Source organism: Thalassophryne amazonica, chromosome 6 (genome assembly GCF_902500255.1).
Source record: "Thalassophryne amazonica chromosome 6, fThaAma1.1, whole genome shotgun sequence".
Classification (NCBI taxonomy): Eukaryota; Metazoa; Chordata; class Actinopteri; order Batrachoidiformes; family Batrachoididae; genus Thalassophryne; species Thalassophryne amazonica.
This window is the reverse complement of record NC_047108.1, coordinates 84,947,845-84,965,874: the sequence shown is the minus strand read 5'-3', so window position 1 is coordinate 84,965,874 and position 18,030 is coordinate 84,947,845. Positions and strand designations below refer to the sequence as shown.

Below are 18,030 nucleotides of genomic sequence, written 5' to 3'. Positions count from 1 at the left end.
TCTTGTGTTTCCTTATGAAAATACACCTGGCATTTCACTATTTGTTCTTCTTCTTCTTCTTTTGCACTTAAACGGCATTAAATCAACCCTATCATGTTGTTAAATCAAGTTGATCACCTCTAATACAGTTCATTTTTACTGTGATAAGAGTATGACAGAGTTGATTTCACATTATTGGGGGTGACACCACATGTATTCAGTGCAGAGTCTGTTTAACTCTGCAAAATTTCCTGGTGACATTTGTTAAATTTTTCCACCATTTCCAGTCCTTGATATAATTTTTAATGCCTGGTTATTTAGGTTTGATGAACTCAAACGCTTTAGGAAAACTGGCTTCCTGAAACTGTTCCTGAGTGTGTGACTGTACTATGACTAAGACACGTGCTGTCTTACAGTTCTAATAATAAACCCTGCTCCTCCTGTGCCCCTGTGCCCGCTGGGTGGAAACACCTGGTGTTATTTTTTTCTGGCTGTGCCTTCGAGGAGACGGATGAATAATATCAATGTAATAAAAGGTCAGTTTTACAACAACCTGATGTAGGAGAGTGAAAATAGACATCATAGACTGGTGTGACACACTTACATGTGCAGTCAGCAGATGCATACCTGTGCACTTACGACTGGTGTCCTCCCTCTTTGAAGCGCTGAGGAGCCTGCAGTCGAAGTTTTCTTCCCAGAACTCGGCAAACCACACGTTCCTGCGATTGTTCTCAAGCGTGAGTGCAATAAAGTATTCATCAAACCCTGGGAAGATAGGAAAGAACAGAATGTCTCAGTTCCAAGCCAATTAGCAACCCATTCCGACCTGCAGGAAATGAAGTGAAATTTGTTGCAGTGTGTGGTTGTGTGGTGCCGTGTGGCTGCTAGGTGCTGGAAGCAAACCAGCTAGCACCACTTCATCTAAATTGGACCGTGGCTGTTCCTCTTCCTCTCATGGCCCGCGGATGCTTAATCACTTCTTTCATCTAGGAAATCACATTAATTAAAAAACAGGATGCGGAATGAATAATATGATGATCGGTAAGTGATGCCGAAGTGTTGTGCCTCAGGCTGCAGAGTCCTGGAAGTTCTAAAAGGTGCTCTGTTAGACAGACAGGTTTTCTGCCTGGTTGGTTGCCCTCCAGGACCCAAGATAGTTCTGTGGCATGGTGTATGCTGTGATGCACAGCACCAGCATATGCTCTTCATCTGCTGCACTGAACCAACAAACAAACCAGAATATTGGTCTTCAAAACACTGTGTAATGCCCGAAAACATGTTGTGAATTATTTTTCTGAAACTAGATGTCACACTTGTGCAAACATGTGAACAAAGACGCCCTCCTCAGCCACTCCTCCTCAGCCACTCCTCCTCAACCCCCCCCCCCCCCCCCCCCCCCAACCCCATCCACATTGAGAACAATGAATATCATTTGGAGCCATTTAACACATCTAACTTCTCTCTGTGTAATGTAAGGTGTTAGAATAAAAGAGAAAGTAATATAATCCAGAACTCATTAGACAGTTTAGAGGTCCTTGTACATTGGTAAACATGTTTTCACTGAGATTTCCCTAACACTAGTTAGAAACATCTAGAAGCCTGTAGAAGGTCTTGGAATGTGATAGGATGTTCTAGAAATTCATGCTACTGCCAATATTTCTGGCTAAACCTGGACCACCTTTTTGGGCTTTTCTGGAATGTTCTGTACTAGAATGTTCTAGCAGGAACACCACCCAGAGGGTAGATATATAAAGAGCTTCCAGCCTTGGGGGGATTATTCATTACCTCATCCAGTTCACAACACTTTGGAGCAAGAGACTTTGTACCCCAAGGACCGTAAGGGGGCATTATTCTTTGTACATGCTTGAGGATACTTATTTGTAGAGAAGATTTAAGGACTGCAAAACTGTAAGTAGGACTATAAGCAGTTATTCAAGTCAACCTGCCTACAGATTATTGTGGATCATTTATGTGATATCAGGACATTCAACTCTCCTTGAGAACCTTTGATCAAGTAACACTGTTATTGCATATCATCAATAAACATCTTCAACTTGTCACATTGTCATCTCTCACTGGCTTCGGCCACTACACTCTGTATGGGAAAAGCATGACACGTGGTTTCTAGTAGAATCATGTTGTTGGACAGAGGAATCTTTCTCCTCTAAATGTGATTTTTGGCTGTATTTCTAGAATACTGCTGCTGGTTGCCATCTTGAAAAAAATTCAACAGCTATGCCTTGAGGGCTAAGTACTGCTGTCTCTTTAGAAATGCATGTATGGATAACAGTTTTACAGGGTGGGACTCACTTGCACTAAATGTGCACACATTGTAAATGGACTGCATTTATATAGTGCTTTACCATCTGTATCAGATGCTCAAAGTGCTTTCTAATAATGCCTCACATTCACCCCGATGTCAGGGTGCTGTCATACAAGGCGCTCACTACACAACTAGGGGATTAAGGACTCTGCCCAAGGGCCCTTAGTGATTTTCAGGTCAGGCTGGGATTTGAACCAAGGACCCTCTGGTCTCAAGCCCAGCGCTTAACCCTAGACCATCACCTCCCCAATTCATGGAAGTGATGAGAGGTGTTTTCATCAGCCAAACTCTGAGACAAATTGATTAATCCCTTCCGAAATAATTACTTTATATACACAGCATCCAGTGGCACAAAGCACAGCATCCAGCTGGAAATACAGCGGGTGGCACTGTCACGACAAATTGCGTGGCAGTGCGGGAGTTAAAAGAATGCAAGAGAGAAGGCACCTTAATGCATGAAAATTCAGTAAGGTATATCTTATATATTATATTCCAATTCTAAGGTGGAACTATGCTAGTATATAAAGGTATATCTAAATATCTAAAAAGGAAGAGTAAAATAGGAGAGTAGAAAAGAGTAGAGTAGAGCCACTTAGGTGCCTGGTCTTGAGAACTAGGGCTGGTAGGTTAAAAAGCTTTTTTATCCCATGCATAGCCAGACCAAGAATTTAAACAGTAGCCAGAAAAGCTCAGAACACAGAGGGAGTGTTGTTTCCTTCTCTGCATAGGATGTCATTAAGGGCCCCATGGCACTTAGAAAATTTGTGGCCAGTTGCACTCTTGGCACACCGCTGTGAAATTTTTCTAAGTTCCCCACGAGTGTGACTTTGCAAACACACACACACTGACACGTGGGTGTGCGCTCCACTCACGGGAGGAGCAGCTTCCGACAGAAGCGGCTGCGGTGATTGTCATTCTGGACATTCCAGCTACACAACACCTACTGAGTTTGGACACGCATGGACTAACAACAAGCACATCCACACAGCTGGTCCTGAGACAATGCATACGAGAGGGAGGACAAGATGTTACCAGCAACAAAGATGTTACCTCGCTAGACTGCAATGAGAGGGTCTCAAATGCGTGCGTGCACGCACACACACACACACACACACATGGACAGGGTGTGTGCGGGTCACCCCACATGGCACATGGATTTATCCATAATACAGTAGTGTTCAGAATAATAGTAGTGTGGCATTCAGTCAGTGAGTTCGTCAATTTTGTGGAACAAACAGGTGTGAATCAGGTGTCCCCTATTTAAGGATGAAGCCAGCACCTGTTGAACATGCTTTTCTCTTAGAAAGCCTGAGGAAAATGCGACGTTCAAGACATTGTTCAGAAGAACAGCGTAGTTTGATTAAAAAGTTGATTGGAGATGGGAAAACCTATACGCAGGTGCAAAAAATTATAGGCTGTTTATCTACAATGATCTCCAATGCTTTAAAATGGACAAAAAACCAGAGACGCATGGAAGAAAATGGAAAACAACCATCAAAATGAATAGAAGAATAACCAGAAGGGCAAAGGCTCACCCATTGATCAGCTCCAGGATGATCAAAGACAGTCTGGAGTTACCTGTAAATGCTGTGACAGTTAGAAGACGCCTGTGTGAAGCTAATTTATTTGCAAGAATCCCCCGCAAAGTCCCTCTGTTAAATAAAAGACATGTGCAGAAGAGGTTACAATTTGCCAAAGAACACATCAACTGGCCTAAAGAGAAATGGAGGAACATTTTGTGGACTGATGAGAGTAAAATTGTTCTTTTTGGGTCCAAGGGCCGCAGACAGTTTGTGAGACGACCCCCAAACTCTGAATTCAAGCCACAGTTCACAGTGAAGATAGTGAAGCATGTGGTGCAAGCATCATGTTATGGGCATGTTTCTCCTACTATGGTGTTGGGCCTATATATCGCATACCAGGTATCATGGATCAGTTTGGATATGTCAAAATACTTGAAGAGGTCATGTTGCCTTATGCTGAAGAAAACATGCCCTTGAAATGGGTGTTTCAACAAGACAATGACCCCAAGCACACAAAATTAATGCCTCGCAGATGTGAAGAAATCATGAAAAACTGTGGTTATACAACTAAATACTAGTTTAGTGATTCACAGGATTGCTAAAACAGCAGTTTATACATAATAGTTTTGAGTTTGTAGCATCAACAGCAGATGCTACTATTATTGTGAACACCCCCTTTTCTACTTTTTTTTTACTAATAGCCCAATTTCATAGCCTTAAGAGTGTGCATATCATGAATGCTTGGTCTTGTTGGATTTGTGAGAATCTACTGAATCTACTGGTACCTTGTTTCCCATGTAACAATAAGAAATATACTCAAACCTGGAGTAATCTTTTTAGTCACATAGCACTACTATTATTGTGAACACTACTGTATATCGCATACTTTTGAAGAGCTTTAGTTCACTTGAACTTATGATGAAATACATGAATTCGGATCAGAGTGGACGGACTAATGGATTTATCCCGAAATGGTTGTAAATGAAATGATTATTTTTACTCTCTCACTAGACAATGAAAACATTCTCATCATTTTGAAAAAGAATTTGAAGCTATACACTTCGATCAGCTTTGCGCCATTACTTTTTTCTTTTCATGATTTTAACAAAGGATAATTTAAATTCACTGATGATATTCATATGGTAATTTAATACAACAAACAAGTATTTTATTTTAATATATGAAAAGCATTGGTCACTTTGTTTATTTTCATTTAGGACCACGGGCAGAAGCTCCTTGTTTTCATTGCTCATTAAGTTATTTTTTGTTGTTGTTGTTGTTTTTAAATGGAAAGCAAAGTGAAATTTGTTTTTGTTTTGTTTTCTGATCCGAAAATGATCTGATCCATGGTTTAAAAACCATATTATCTTAATCTTGGGTTTTGTGATCTGTGACACCTTTAGAATCCATAGATAAGCACCGGCACCAGAAGGCCTCACGGCTTAAATAGGAGTTATTTCTTTATCCCTTCAGTTAAGGTGGTGTAGCATCTTTCACTCTGCATACTATTTTCCCTCCCACTATTTTTAAAGTAGAGTGGTAACCGTGTGTGTGTGTCCACTGTGATGTGCGTGTGTCTGATTGTTGTATTTATGTGGACATAAATAAAAACATGTATCGCTGTGGTGGCGACAAGCTGCAGCAAGCAAGCGTGCATGAAGCAGACACTAACACCCCCCCCAGGTTGAAATTGACCGTCAGGTCAGAACACGCAGCTGGCGATCTGACCGTCACATCACCCACGTGAGTTCTGTTCCACATGACACGGTGTCTGTGCTGCGGCGCGCCGTCCACAAGACACACATGTCGGCTGACTGGACGCACCTGACCAGTAGATGTGGACATAATCAGAGCACACTGCTTCTCATTCAAGTCATTCATGTCATGACTGTATATCTGTGACCATGGGTCATCACCAGAGGAACAGACGGATCATATTTGTATTGCTCGCTTGATAAATGTGGTGTTTTTATATGGTGTGGAATTTAATTTTTTTTTTTTTTGTAATACTTCCATGTCCTTCCTGATATGAGGCGGCTTCCCACAGCTTTCAAGTAATAGCTCCTTAGCTCAGTGGTAAGGTCTCTCACTGGGGATTAGTGCTTTTGAAAGGTTCATGTCCCAGGTGGTGTGTTGTTTTTTCTTCTTTTTCTTTTTTTTAATTATTCCACACAAGCTGTGGTCCCACAGGTACCGGCTGGTTTTTATTTTTTTATTTATTCCACATAAGCAGTGTGACGTGGTTCCACACATACCAGCTGGCTTTTATTTCTTCCACATAAGTGGCACCATGTGCTGCACCTGGCACTGCTCCTGCTTGATGGACACTGGCATGTGCATGAACTCTCGCACCAGGTTCGTGCATGCCTGCTTGTCAGTGCGATGTTTCATCGTGCGCTAATTTCAAGCTGTTATCCACTGTTTCGCCTTAATCGACCAGACGTCAACCAAACTTTGCACTATGTGTGAAGGGGCTGTAAGCTAGGAAATATTTAGAAAATAGCTGTCAGCTGCAATATTAATTTTTAAAATGCCTTTCATAGCACTTTTTTCTAAAAAAAAATAAATAATTCAATTCAATTTCAATTTAATTAGCTTATAATGCGCCAAATCACAGCAAAAGCCGTCTCAAGGCGCCTTACATGAAACAATTCAACATAAAATTAAAATAAATAATTAAAAATGCATAAAAAAATTCAAATACATAATTAAAGACAGAAGTAAAAGAATAAAACAGATTTAAAAAAAAAATAAAAACTATTCATAAGAAAGAGAATAAAAGTAGGTTTTCAGTCTTGACTTAAAAATGTCCACGGACTCCGACTGCCTCACGGTCGCAGGAAGACTATTCCACAGGGTGGGTGCACGATACAAAAAATAAATTAATAAATTAAAGGATTATGGAAACACAGAGATTATGGGCAGCATGGTGGCTTAGTGCTTAATGCTGTTAACTCACAGCAAGAAGGTTTTAAGTTTGCTTATTTCCTGGTCAGTTCTGTATGGGGTTTGGATGTTCTCTCAGTGATTGCGTGGGTTCCCTCCTGGTACTCCGGCTTCCTCACACTTCTAAAGACATGCAGGTTAGGTGAACTGGAAAGATAAAACTGGCCACTGGTGTGAGTGTGACTGTGTTTGTCTGCCTATATGTGGCCCTGCGATATAGCGGTGGGACCCGAGTGTACCCCTACTCTCTCCAAATGACTGCTGGGATCGGCTCCAGTGGCTTTTAATTGAAATAATGGAGTATAGCAAATTAATGAATGAATGTGAGATTTACACTCTCCACAAACTCCCATTTTATCTCCTAATATCAGCTAAGCCACAGACTTGACAAAGGCTAATCAGAAAAGAATGACTCAGCTGATTTTCATTTTCAAATGACTATCAATGATGCTTGGGGGATTAATAATATTCTTTCTCCCACCAGAGTGTACATTGCCCTGACTAGACCTCCACTAATTACTGTAAGAAAAGCTTCATAAAACTTCAAATTTCCTCACACGCAACGATGAGCCATTATTAGGATCATGACACTGCGCACAACTTAAAAGAAATGGTTCATGCTAAGAATGTTCAATGGCTAGATTTGCTTTCCGTCGCTTTCTGGTGGATTTATTTCAGCTGTAATTTAAAGAAGGAATCCACCCTGAGGCAAGTAAAACAAGCATATTGAACCCCTGCTGTAAATGTAATGATAGAAATCATTCAAAAAAATAATAATTATGTCAAAATTTAACAGTAAGAAATTCACCAGTGACCAGTGACTGATGTTTTTTTCTGGCCTCACTTTTAACAGCATTGATTTTATATTGCTAGGATTTCTCTCAGTAATTGGTTGGAAAATCAACTGCTTTGGACCACAAAGAATGACTACACCCACATATCTGAGGTAGGGAGTAAAAGCAAAATGTAAGTTGCTGCAGTAAAACCTTTCAGAAAATTTATTAACATCATCAACAGTAACTGTTTTAGACATTTAATGCATCATAAAAGCATTTAAAAGAATGAAAACCTGATAAAAATAAATGTGTGATGAATTTCTACTTTGATGATAATTAAAATGACAATTGGGTTCTATTTACATGTGAATTTTTGATATATTTCTCCCCCTTCTGCAGGATGAATACATAATGAGTTATTCAGAGTTATTTAGTTACTCAGAGTTACATGAAATATTATCAAACATCTTGTGTATGTCTTCCAGTAGGGTTGAGCTGGATACTTGTTTCAGACGAGTATCCGGTACGGATAAAGCATTTTTGACGACTACGACCACAATATGAGTAAAACTCGTCAATATCTGTGCTCGTGCTGAAGGAAAATCCTCATTGGCTAACTGACTGTCTTCATGCTCTGTGATTGGCCAGTCACACATAGCGCCCACCCCTCCCTACACAGACACGTTTCTCTGCAGCCAGACCTGTGTCCCACTCTCACACAGACACAGACAGGATCTCTCTCTCTGTGCTTGGCTTGACTCTACCTCACGTTGCTCTCTACCCTTAAGTTTTCTTCAGCTTGCCTCTGTTTCGGTTTGTATGATGTTTAAAGTTACTTGGTGAACTTATTTCATATCATACGTGGTGCATTTGAAAAGACAGAGCTGAAAACGGCTTGTGTCGCGTCAGTTACTGCCTCCACTCCGGTCAGGTTTTTTGTTTTTTAACAGTTTGCTTGCTCTTAGTTTGGCTGGTGATATAGTCAGCTGGTAAACTTTGCTCATACTGAACGCGGTGCTTTTGAGAAGAATACAGTGAACAAGGCTGACAGATCATTAAAAAAATAAACAGTCTTACAGACCACTTATACACACATATAGCTGAACACACAAAGTAGCCCACATTAATATTTTTATTGAATATGGCTGCATGCAATGTCTGACACTTTCTCACTGCAGTTCATAAAAAATACACACACACGCACAGGCACACACAGAGACACACACACACACACACACCTTAATCAACACTGTTTAACTTTGTGTGGAAAAAATGCCAAGAACATTAGGTAGTAAAAATAAATAAATAATTGTGCTGTTTTTACCGTGTAGCTGCACACCACACACTGTACAACTAACTAAACCTGTCAGATCTATGATTTGTTTTTATCTCCATGTGTGGGGTCTCTCAGGTTTTGGAAAGCTATAGATAATTTTAAAATCCTGCGGTCGACAACACTGTGATATAACCGTAGCCAGTAGATGGTGGTGTTCTATGCATTTTGATGCCGGTTATATCACACGGACTGAATGACAATTTAACAGACTTTTCAGCTTTGCAAATGCTTTTTTTTTTTTACACAAATGAAAAAAAATGACATATTTTACATTTATTTGTAAACACCAGCACACATTACATTGATTCACTTGTGTTAGTTTTTACACGTGTGTGTTAATGTTCAAATCTTAAGAATTAGTGCATTATTTTAAAATTAACAGGTATGTGTTATATATCCACTTCATACATTTTAAGAGTTTGCATTAATGTAGTTATTTTATCCGGAATAATTGTATTTATAAAGCAAAACCATGAGTGAAACTTGCTTCCCATTGCTTCCCTTTTCTGCTGGGATGCAGTTGGACTCTGCTCCCCTTAGCTACCTCACAACTGCAAAATACATAGCAGACAGGTGCAAAAGAGATTATAAATGCTTTTCAAGTTACTACCTATTTTAAAAAAAATGTTAGCGGTCTAAAAGTTATCGGAACTAAATTTGTCAGAGGATAATTGGCCCAATGAGGCTTTTAAAACTTATCTGAAAAGATAATCCGCTAACAAAAACATTAGCCTCATTAATTACCTGTTATCGGATTAGCTGAACAGTGCCCACCACTGATTATGACATTCAAACAGTTCAATTTTGGTCTCATCTGACCACACTATATTCTCCCAGGATTTCACAGGCTTTTCTAAATGTTTTGTAGCAAACTTTAAACAAGCTTCAACATGCTTTTTCTTAAAGATCCCTTCACACATAGTGCGAAATTTGGTCGAAACTGGCAAAACAGCGCAAAAAAGTTCGAATTCGCACACCACGAAACATCGTGCCAACGGGCAGGTGTGCACACTCCCGGTGCGAGGGTTCACGCATGCGATGGTGTCTTTCGAGCAGGAACACAGTGTGAGGTGCACCGCATTGCACCGCTGATGTGGAATAAATAAAAAATAAAAACTAGCTGGTGCCTGTGGAACCACATTGCGTCACTGATGTGGAATAAATAAAAAATAAAAAACAACTAGCACCTGTGGAACCACATCGTGCCTCTGGTGAGGAATAAAAAAACATACCACCCACAGGATTCGCACCTGCACTTTACTAATTGCCAGCCCAAAACTTAAGCACGCATCACTGGCCTGTAAATGGTGCGAGAAAATGCCTGAAATCAACAAAGAGATAGATGTATTTAAAAAAAAAAAAAACATACACCATAGAAAACATAGCATTTTATACTGAATCCCTCTTATGAAGCGGGCAATACAAATATGATCCATCTATTCCTCTGTAGATGACCCATGGTCACAGACATACAGTCATGAAATAACATGAATGAGAAGCAGTTCGCTCTTCTCATGTCCACATCTGTTGGCACGTGTCCAGCCACACCGCACGTATCCTGCCTGACACGTGTGTCTTGTGGACAGCGCAGCAGAACTGACACCGCGTCATATGGGACAGAGCTCGTGCGGGTGGTATGAAAGTCAGATCGGCCACTGCGTGTTCTGATCTGACGGTCTGTTTCAGCCTGCGGGGAGCGTGTCAATGGGCTGCAGTGAGGGAGCGCGCACACGCTGCAGCCCACAGCATATATCACCACCGCGATATATGTTTTTATTTATGTCTACGTGATGACAGCAAACAGACATGCATGTCACAGTGGGCAGTTGTTAGTCCATGTCTATCCAAACACAGTACATGTTGTTCAGCTGAGATGTCCAGAATGATAGATCTCCATAGCCGCTTCAGTGGGCAGACAAATTTCACTGCCAGCACGACAGTGATTGTCTGCAGACTGTTGTCGTGCCAAGAGTGCAAATGGCCACACATTTTCTAAGTGCCACACGAGCAGTGTTAGATGTTCGTGCGTGTCAGCTGGAATTTGGCCGACACCTGCTGCAAGAGGGTTCGATGGGTTTGCATATTGAACACTTTGTCTTTCAACCTCTGGTGTGCACAAATATTTGCAGCAACAGGTGTACGAGGCGTTGGAGGCAGGGACGATTTTACACATTTTGCATGATTCCTGCTTCATGCGCACTTCGACCAAACTTCTCACTAAGCAATGGAGCCTTGTGTGGTGAGCGTGCATGCAGGCCATGGTGGTTAAGTGCATTACTCATTTGTTTTCTTTGAAACATTTGTACTTGTTAATTCCTGGTCTTTCTGAAGCTCTCCACAAGTGTCCCTTGACTCTTGGACGACTCTTCTGATAATTCTTTTCAGTCCTTTGTCAGATATCTCTGAGAAGCACCTGGTAAAGGCTGGTTCATGGTGAAATGATGTTCTTTCCACTTCCAGATTATAGCCACAACAGTGCTCACTGGAACATTCAGAAGTTTAAAAAATCTTTCTGTAACTAACGACAACAGTATGTTTTGCAACAATAAGGTTCTGAAGATCTTAAGAGAGCTCTTTGCTTTTACCCATCATGAAATGTTTCATGTGTGACACGTTGGTAATGAGACACCTTTTTGTAGGCTATATTATATTACTGATAGATTTCACATGGTGACTTGGCATTCCATTCCTTTTTGCACCTCCCTTTCTTCAGGTGTTCAATACATTTTCCTGTGTCCTTTCACATTATTGCACATAGATTAATTTATGGATATCTTTGGTTTGATTACTTTACATGTGTGGATTACTTGGGTTGTTACGGATATTTGTTGAAAATTTCATGTTGGTAGCACCATTAGAAATATATTTACTGAGAATAATGATGTGTTCTATACTTTTTATATATATATATATATATATATATATATATATATATATATATATATATATATAGTGAGGAAAATAAGCATTTTGACCCATCTTCAATGCTGTTACTGGGAGAGCACAGCTCCTATCCCTGAGTCCGAGGTGTCCACTTCAACCACCAACTGGCGACTAGGATCGGGCTGCACCAGAACAGGTGCAGACGAGAAGCGCCGTTTCAACTCCTTGAACGCGGCATCGCAACGATCCGACCAGGTGAAGGGGACTTTTGGTGAGGTCAGGGCTGTCAGGGGGCTAGCTACCTGACTGTAGCCCTTGATAAACCTCCTGTAGAAATTAGCAAAGCCGAGGAACTGTTGCAGCTTCCTACGGCTAGTGGGTTGGGGCCAGTCTCTCACCGCCGCAACCTTGGCCGGATCAGGAGCGACGGAGTTAGGGGAAATGATAAACCCCAGGAAGGACAAAGAAGTGCGGTGAAACTCGCACTTCTCGCCCTTCACAAACAGCCGGTTCTCCAACAACCGCTGCAGGACCTGACGTACATGCCGAACATGAGTCTCAGGATCCGGAGAAAAGATGAGTATATCGTCCAGATATACGAAGACGAATCGGTGCAGGAAGTCCCGCAAAACGTCATTAACTAATGCTTGGAACGTCGCGGGAGCGTTTGTAAGACCGAATGGCATGACCAGGTACTCAAAGTGACCTAACGGGGTGTTAAATGCCGTCTTCCACTCGTCTCCCTTCCGGATCCGAACCAGGTGATACGCATTCCTAAGATCAAGCTTGGTGAATATCTTGGCTCCATGCAGGGGCGTGAACACAGAATCCAACAAGGGTAAGGGGTATCGGTTACGAACCGTGATTTCGTTCAGCCCCCTGTAATCGATGCATGGACGGAGTCCGCCATCCTTTTTTCCCACAAAAAAGAAACCCGCACCCATCGGGGAGGTGGAATTCCGGATCAACCCGGCAGCCAAAGAGTCCCGGATGTAGGTCTCCATTGATTCGCGCTCAGGTCGTGAGAGGTTGTACAGCCTACTGGACGGGAACTCAACGCCTGGAACCAAATCAATGGCACAATCATACGGGTGGTGCGGGGGAAGGGTGAGCACCAGATCCTTGCGAAACACCTCCGCAAGGTCATGGTACTGCACCGGCACTGTCCCTAGATTGGGCGGGGCTCTGACCTCCTCCCTGGCCTGGGAACCGGGAGGAACCGAGGAACCTAAACATACCCGATGGCAGGTCTCACTCCACTGAACCACTACCCCGGACGGCCAATCGATCCGGGGATTGTGTTTCAACATCCAGGGGAACCCTAAAATCACACGGGAGGTGGCCGGAGTCACAAAAAACTCGATCTCCTCCCGGTGATTTCCCGACACCACCAGGGTTACTGGTGGTGTCTTGTGAGTGATTGGAGGGAGTAGGGAGCCATCTAGTGCCCCGCACCTGCACAGGCGAGGTAAGCGCCACCAGAGGGAGCCCTATCTCCCTGGCCCATTTGCTGTCTAGCAAATTCCCTTCAGAGCCCGTGTCCACCAGTGCTGGGGCCTTCAGGGTTGAATCCTCATAAAGGATTGTAACTGGGAGTCGTGTGGCAATGTGGGTGTGTCCCACGTGAATGTCTCGGCCTACGCCTAGCCCAGTCTCTAGGGGCGGGCATTGGTGTTTAACCGCTCGGGGCAGTCTCTCAATTGATGCTCTATCGAGCCACAAACAAAACACGCCCCGCGGTCCAACCTCCTCTGTCTATTTGGTGCTCTAAATGTGGCCCTGCTCGTGTCCATAGCTTCGTCAGCAGGGGGAGTTGTAACCACACGAGGCACAGGGGCCGTGGAGTGTGGGGAGGGTGGAACGCGATCGGAACCGGAAGGGAGAGGGACGGCGCGTGCCCGGCCACGCCCTTCGTCTCGTTCCCGACGGCGTTCTTCCAACCGATTGTCTAATCGTATGACGAGATCGATAAGCCCATCTAAATCCCGCGGTTCATCCTTAGCCACCAGGTGCTCCTTTAGAACCAATGACAGTCCGTTTACAAAGGCGGCACGGAGGGCAGTGCTATTCCAGCCTGACCTCGCAGCCGCGATGCGGAAGTCGACTGCATAGGCAGCTGCGCTCCGGCGCCCCTGTCTCATTGACAGTAGCACGGCCGAAGCGGTCTCTCCTCTATTTGGGTGATCGAACACTGTTCTGAACTCCCTCACAAACCCATCATATGTCTGAAGGAGCCGTGAATTTTGCTCCCAGAGCGCTGTAGCCCAAGCGCGTGCCTCGCCACGAAGCAGATTTATCACATAAGCTACTTTGCTAGCATCAGTCGCGTACATGACGGGACGCTGTGCGAAGACGAGCGAACACTGCATAAGGAAATCCGCGCACGTCTCCACACAGCCTCCGTACGGCTCTGGGGGGCTTATGTAGTGGAACGTCACTGTTACGCACAGGGTCGACGGGAGGGAGAGCCGCAGTGGCGCCCGGAGGGCGCGCTTCCACCTGCGCGGCGAGAGCCTCCACCCTGCGGTTCAGGAGGACGTTCTGCTCGGTCATCAAATCCAACCGAGTCGTGAAAGCGGTGAGGATCCGCTGCAACTCACCGATCACCCCTCCTGCGGACGCCTGTGCGCCCTGTTCTTCCATTGGCCGTTCAACAGCCGGTTGACGCCCCTCAGGATCCATGACGCTGGCCGAGATATCCTGTTGTGAAAGTGTAGGTACACAGACCCACAACAGGGGGCGCAAATGAACGGACAATGGAGTAGGTCAAATAACAACAATTTACTGTTGCGAATGTGCACAACGAATACAACAGATTACAACACTAAACAGGAGGCAAATCACAAAGGTGTCGTGTGGGCAGGCTCGAAGATAGGAGACACCTGTCCAAAGCAGAACCGGAACCACACGATTTCCTCCGCCACCAGAACCCGGGAATACTGGAGCCGCCAAGTCCCGAACCCCCAGGTGGCCACTGCCTCCGCGTGTCGGATCTGGTACTGCTGGCGAGGAACAAAAAGCAGTTAAATGAGGGCGCGTTTGCACCCAGCAATCCGTATGGCAGGAAAGCTACCTCCACCTCTCGTTGGCAAAGTAGTTCACAATACAACGCTCAAGTAACAAAAGGATACTGTCTCACAGTCAGCTGAGGTGCGTTACCTTCAAGGTAGAACGATATCTCGGCAAAGAGGTGGAGATGTCGTCTGGCTGATATACCAACACTGATCCTGATGAATGGTGACAGCTGTCAAAGATGATGAGCATCAGCTGTCACCCTGGCTGCTCCTGTGAGGCGGCAGCGCCCTCTGGTGCCTGGAGCCCGCACTCCAGGCCGGGCGCCCTCTGGTGGTGGTGGGCCAGCAGTACCTCCTCTTCAGCGGCCCACACAACACATACATTCTCAACATACAGTGGGGCCAAAAAGTATTTAGTCAGCCCCTGATTGTGCAAGTTCTCCTACTTAGAAAGACGAGAGAGGTTTGTAATTTTCAACATAGATACACTTCAATTATGAGAGACAAAAAAGAAAAAATCCAGAAAATCACATTGTAGGATTTTTAAAGAATTTATTTGTAAATTATGGTGAAAAATAAGTATTTGGTCAGTAACAAAAATTCAACTCAATACTTTGTAACATAATCTTTGTTGGCAATGACAGAGGTCAAATGTTTCCTGTAAGTCTTCACCAGGTTTGCACATACTGTAGCTGGTATTTTGGCCCATTCCTCCATGCAGATCTCCTCTAGAGCAGTGATGGTTTGGGGCTGTCGCTGGGCAACATGGACTTTCAACTCCCTCAACAAATTTTCTATGGGGTTGAGGTCTGGAGACTGGCTCGGCCACTCCAGGACATTGAAATGCTTTTTACGGAGCCACGCCTTCATTGCCTGAGCGGTGTGTTTGGGATCATTGTCATACTGGAAGACCCAGCAATGTTGCATCTTCAATGTTCTCACTGATGGAAGGAGGTTTTGGCTTAAAATCTCACGATACATGGCCCCATTCATTCTTCCCTTAACACAGATCAGTCGCCCTGTCCCCTTTGCAGAAAAACAACCCCAAAGCATGATGTTTCCACCCCCATGCTTCACAGTAGATATGGTGTTCTTGGAAAGCAACTTAGCATTCTTCTTCAAACATGACAAGCTGAGTTTTACCAAAATGTTGTATTTTGGTTTCATCTGACCACATGATATTCTCCCATTCCTCTTCTGGATCATCCATGTGCTTTCTGGCAAATTTCAGACGGGCCTGGGCATGTACTGACTTAAGCAGGGGGACACGCCTGGCACTGCGAGCTTTGAGTCCCTCTCTGCGTAGTGTGTAGCCCTTTGTTACTTTGGTCCCAGGTCTCTGCAGGTCATTCATCAGGTCCCACTGTGTAGTTCTGGGATTTTTGTTCACTGTTCTCATGATCATTTTGACCCCATGGGATGACATCTTGCGTGGAGCCACAGATCGAGGGAGATTATCAATGGTCTTGTATGTCTTCCATTTTCTTACAATTGCTCCCACAGTTGATTTATTCACACCAACCTGCTTGACTGTTGTAGATTCACTCTTCCCAGCCTGGTGCAGATTTACAATTTTCTTCCTGATGTCCTTCAACAGCTCTTTGGTCTTGGCCATGGCTGAGTTTGGAGTCTGACTGTTTGAGGCTGTGGACAGGTGTCTTTTATACAGATAAATTCAAACAGGTGCCATTAATACAGGTAACAGGTGGCGAACAGAAGAGCTTCTTAAAGAAGAAGTTACAGGTCTGTGAGAGCCAGAAATCTTGCTTGTTTGTGGGTGACCAAATACTTATTTTCCAATTTAATTCCAATTCCAATAATTTACAAATAAATTATTTAAAAATCCTACAATGTGATTTTCTGGATTTTTTTTTTCTCATTTTGTCTCTCACTGTTGAAGTGTACCTATGTTGAAAATTACAGACCTTTCTCATCTTTCTAAGTAGGAGAACTTGCACAATCAGGGACTGACTAAATACTTTTTGGCCCCACTGTATATTACAGAATTAATATGAAAATATGAGTAATATGAAAATATAACATAGTGTATGTCTTACAGAATATATTGGTGCATTTTAGTTGAGCTCTAAGTTATGTTTCCAAGTACTTTTTGGGTGTATTTCACTTAGTAAAAACTCACATTTGCATGTGCATGCATACTGTGGACACCAAGGCACTTTGTGTTGAATGTCTTCCTCAAATACAGAAACAGGACTATCAGGTGTAACAGGGATCGAACCAGCAGCTCTATGGACAAGGTTGAATCACTTGAGCCACAGCTGGTGCTGTGCATGGCAGAATAACTCCAGTTGGCTGCCTGAAATTGCTCACAGTCAAACTCCATGTGAATGATAATGTGAAACTGTTAAAACTCCCTGTAGTCATTATGATGAACAAAATTCACAAAATCCAAGCCAAATTATGTTTTGTGGTGTACAACCAGTTTAAAATGGAACAACAAGCTGTCACTTGACTGACAGTTAGTTCATGAAACTCCTGCGGAGAAAAAAAAAACTGGCAAGTAAGACAAATCAGACAGAAGGCAGGAAAGTCAGTATTTTAAAAATACATTTTGGAATGGGCCAAAAAACACACACATCATTGTACGTTTTCCTAGTTTATACTTTGCTTTAATAATTCACTTAAATGTGTGCAAAAGTGCAACATCATGAGTAACTGCTGAAGAATTACCAACCCCCCCCCCCCCCCCCCCCCCCCCCCAAAAAAAAAGCGAGCGTTGTGTGGGTGTGACGGTGAGTGCATACCGCTAATGGAGGAGCGTTTGGGCAGTATGGTGATTGCTCCCACTGCTACATCCTCAAGCTGTTGGATCGGGCTGCTCTTGGCCCCCCAGCTGTCAGATCCAATCCACAAGAAGTGGCCAACTTGATTTGCTCTCTTGGTAGCGTTGAGAACTCCCCTGTAAGGACCCAAACATCTGAATCAGGAGAGCAGAGAAGAGAAGTGTGTACCTCCCACAAAGGCACAGCGAGCACTGATCACATTTGCTGTGGTAACAATGTTGAACAAAATTAACTTTTTTGTTCCTTTTATGTGGAGAACCTTTAACATTTAAAAAGGACTACATTTCTGTAGCACTTTTCCATCTGATAGAGATTCTCCATGTACTTTACAATTGGAAGTGCTCTGATCGCACATACCTCTGCCAAATCTTGAGCACATATTTAAACAACACGCTCAATAAAGAGAAATCTGTGGGATGTGACAAATATCGGTATCTCCTCATACT

The 18,030-nt window shown here is 43.4% G+C and overlaps 1 protein-coding gene across 6 annotated transcripts in view; it reads right to left on the bottom strand.

Annotated features, from left to right (window-relative positions):
- Positions 1–18,030, bottom strand: part of LOC117512537 (metabotropic glutamate receptor 7-like) — a 343,778-nt gene that overhangs the window by 128,411 nt on the left and 197,337 nt on the right. For all 6 annotated transcript variants that reach the window (XM_034172646.1, XM_034172642.1, XM_034172644.1 and 3 more), the window contains 2 exons: positions 17,546–17,700; positions 607–744 (listed from right to left, as the gene is read on the bottom strand). In XM_034172646.1, the coding sequence (XP_034028537.1) occupies positions 607–744; positions 17,546–17,700 (293 nt within the window). The remainder of the gene's footprint in view (positions 1–606; positions 745–17,545; positions 17,701–18,030) is intronic.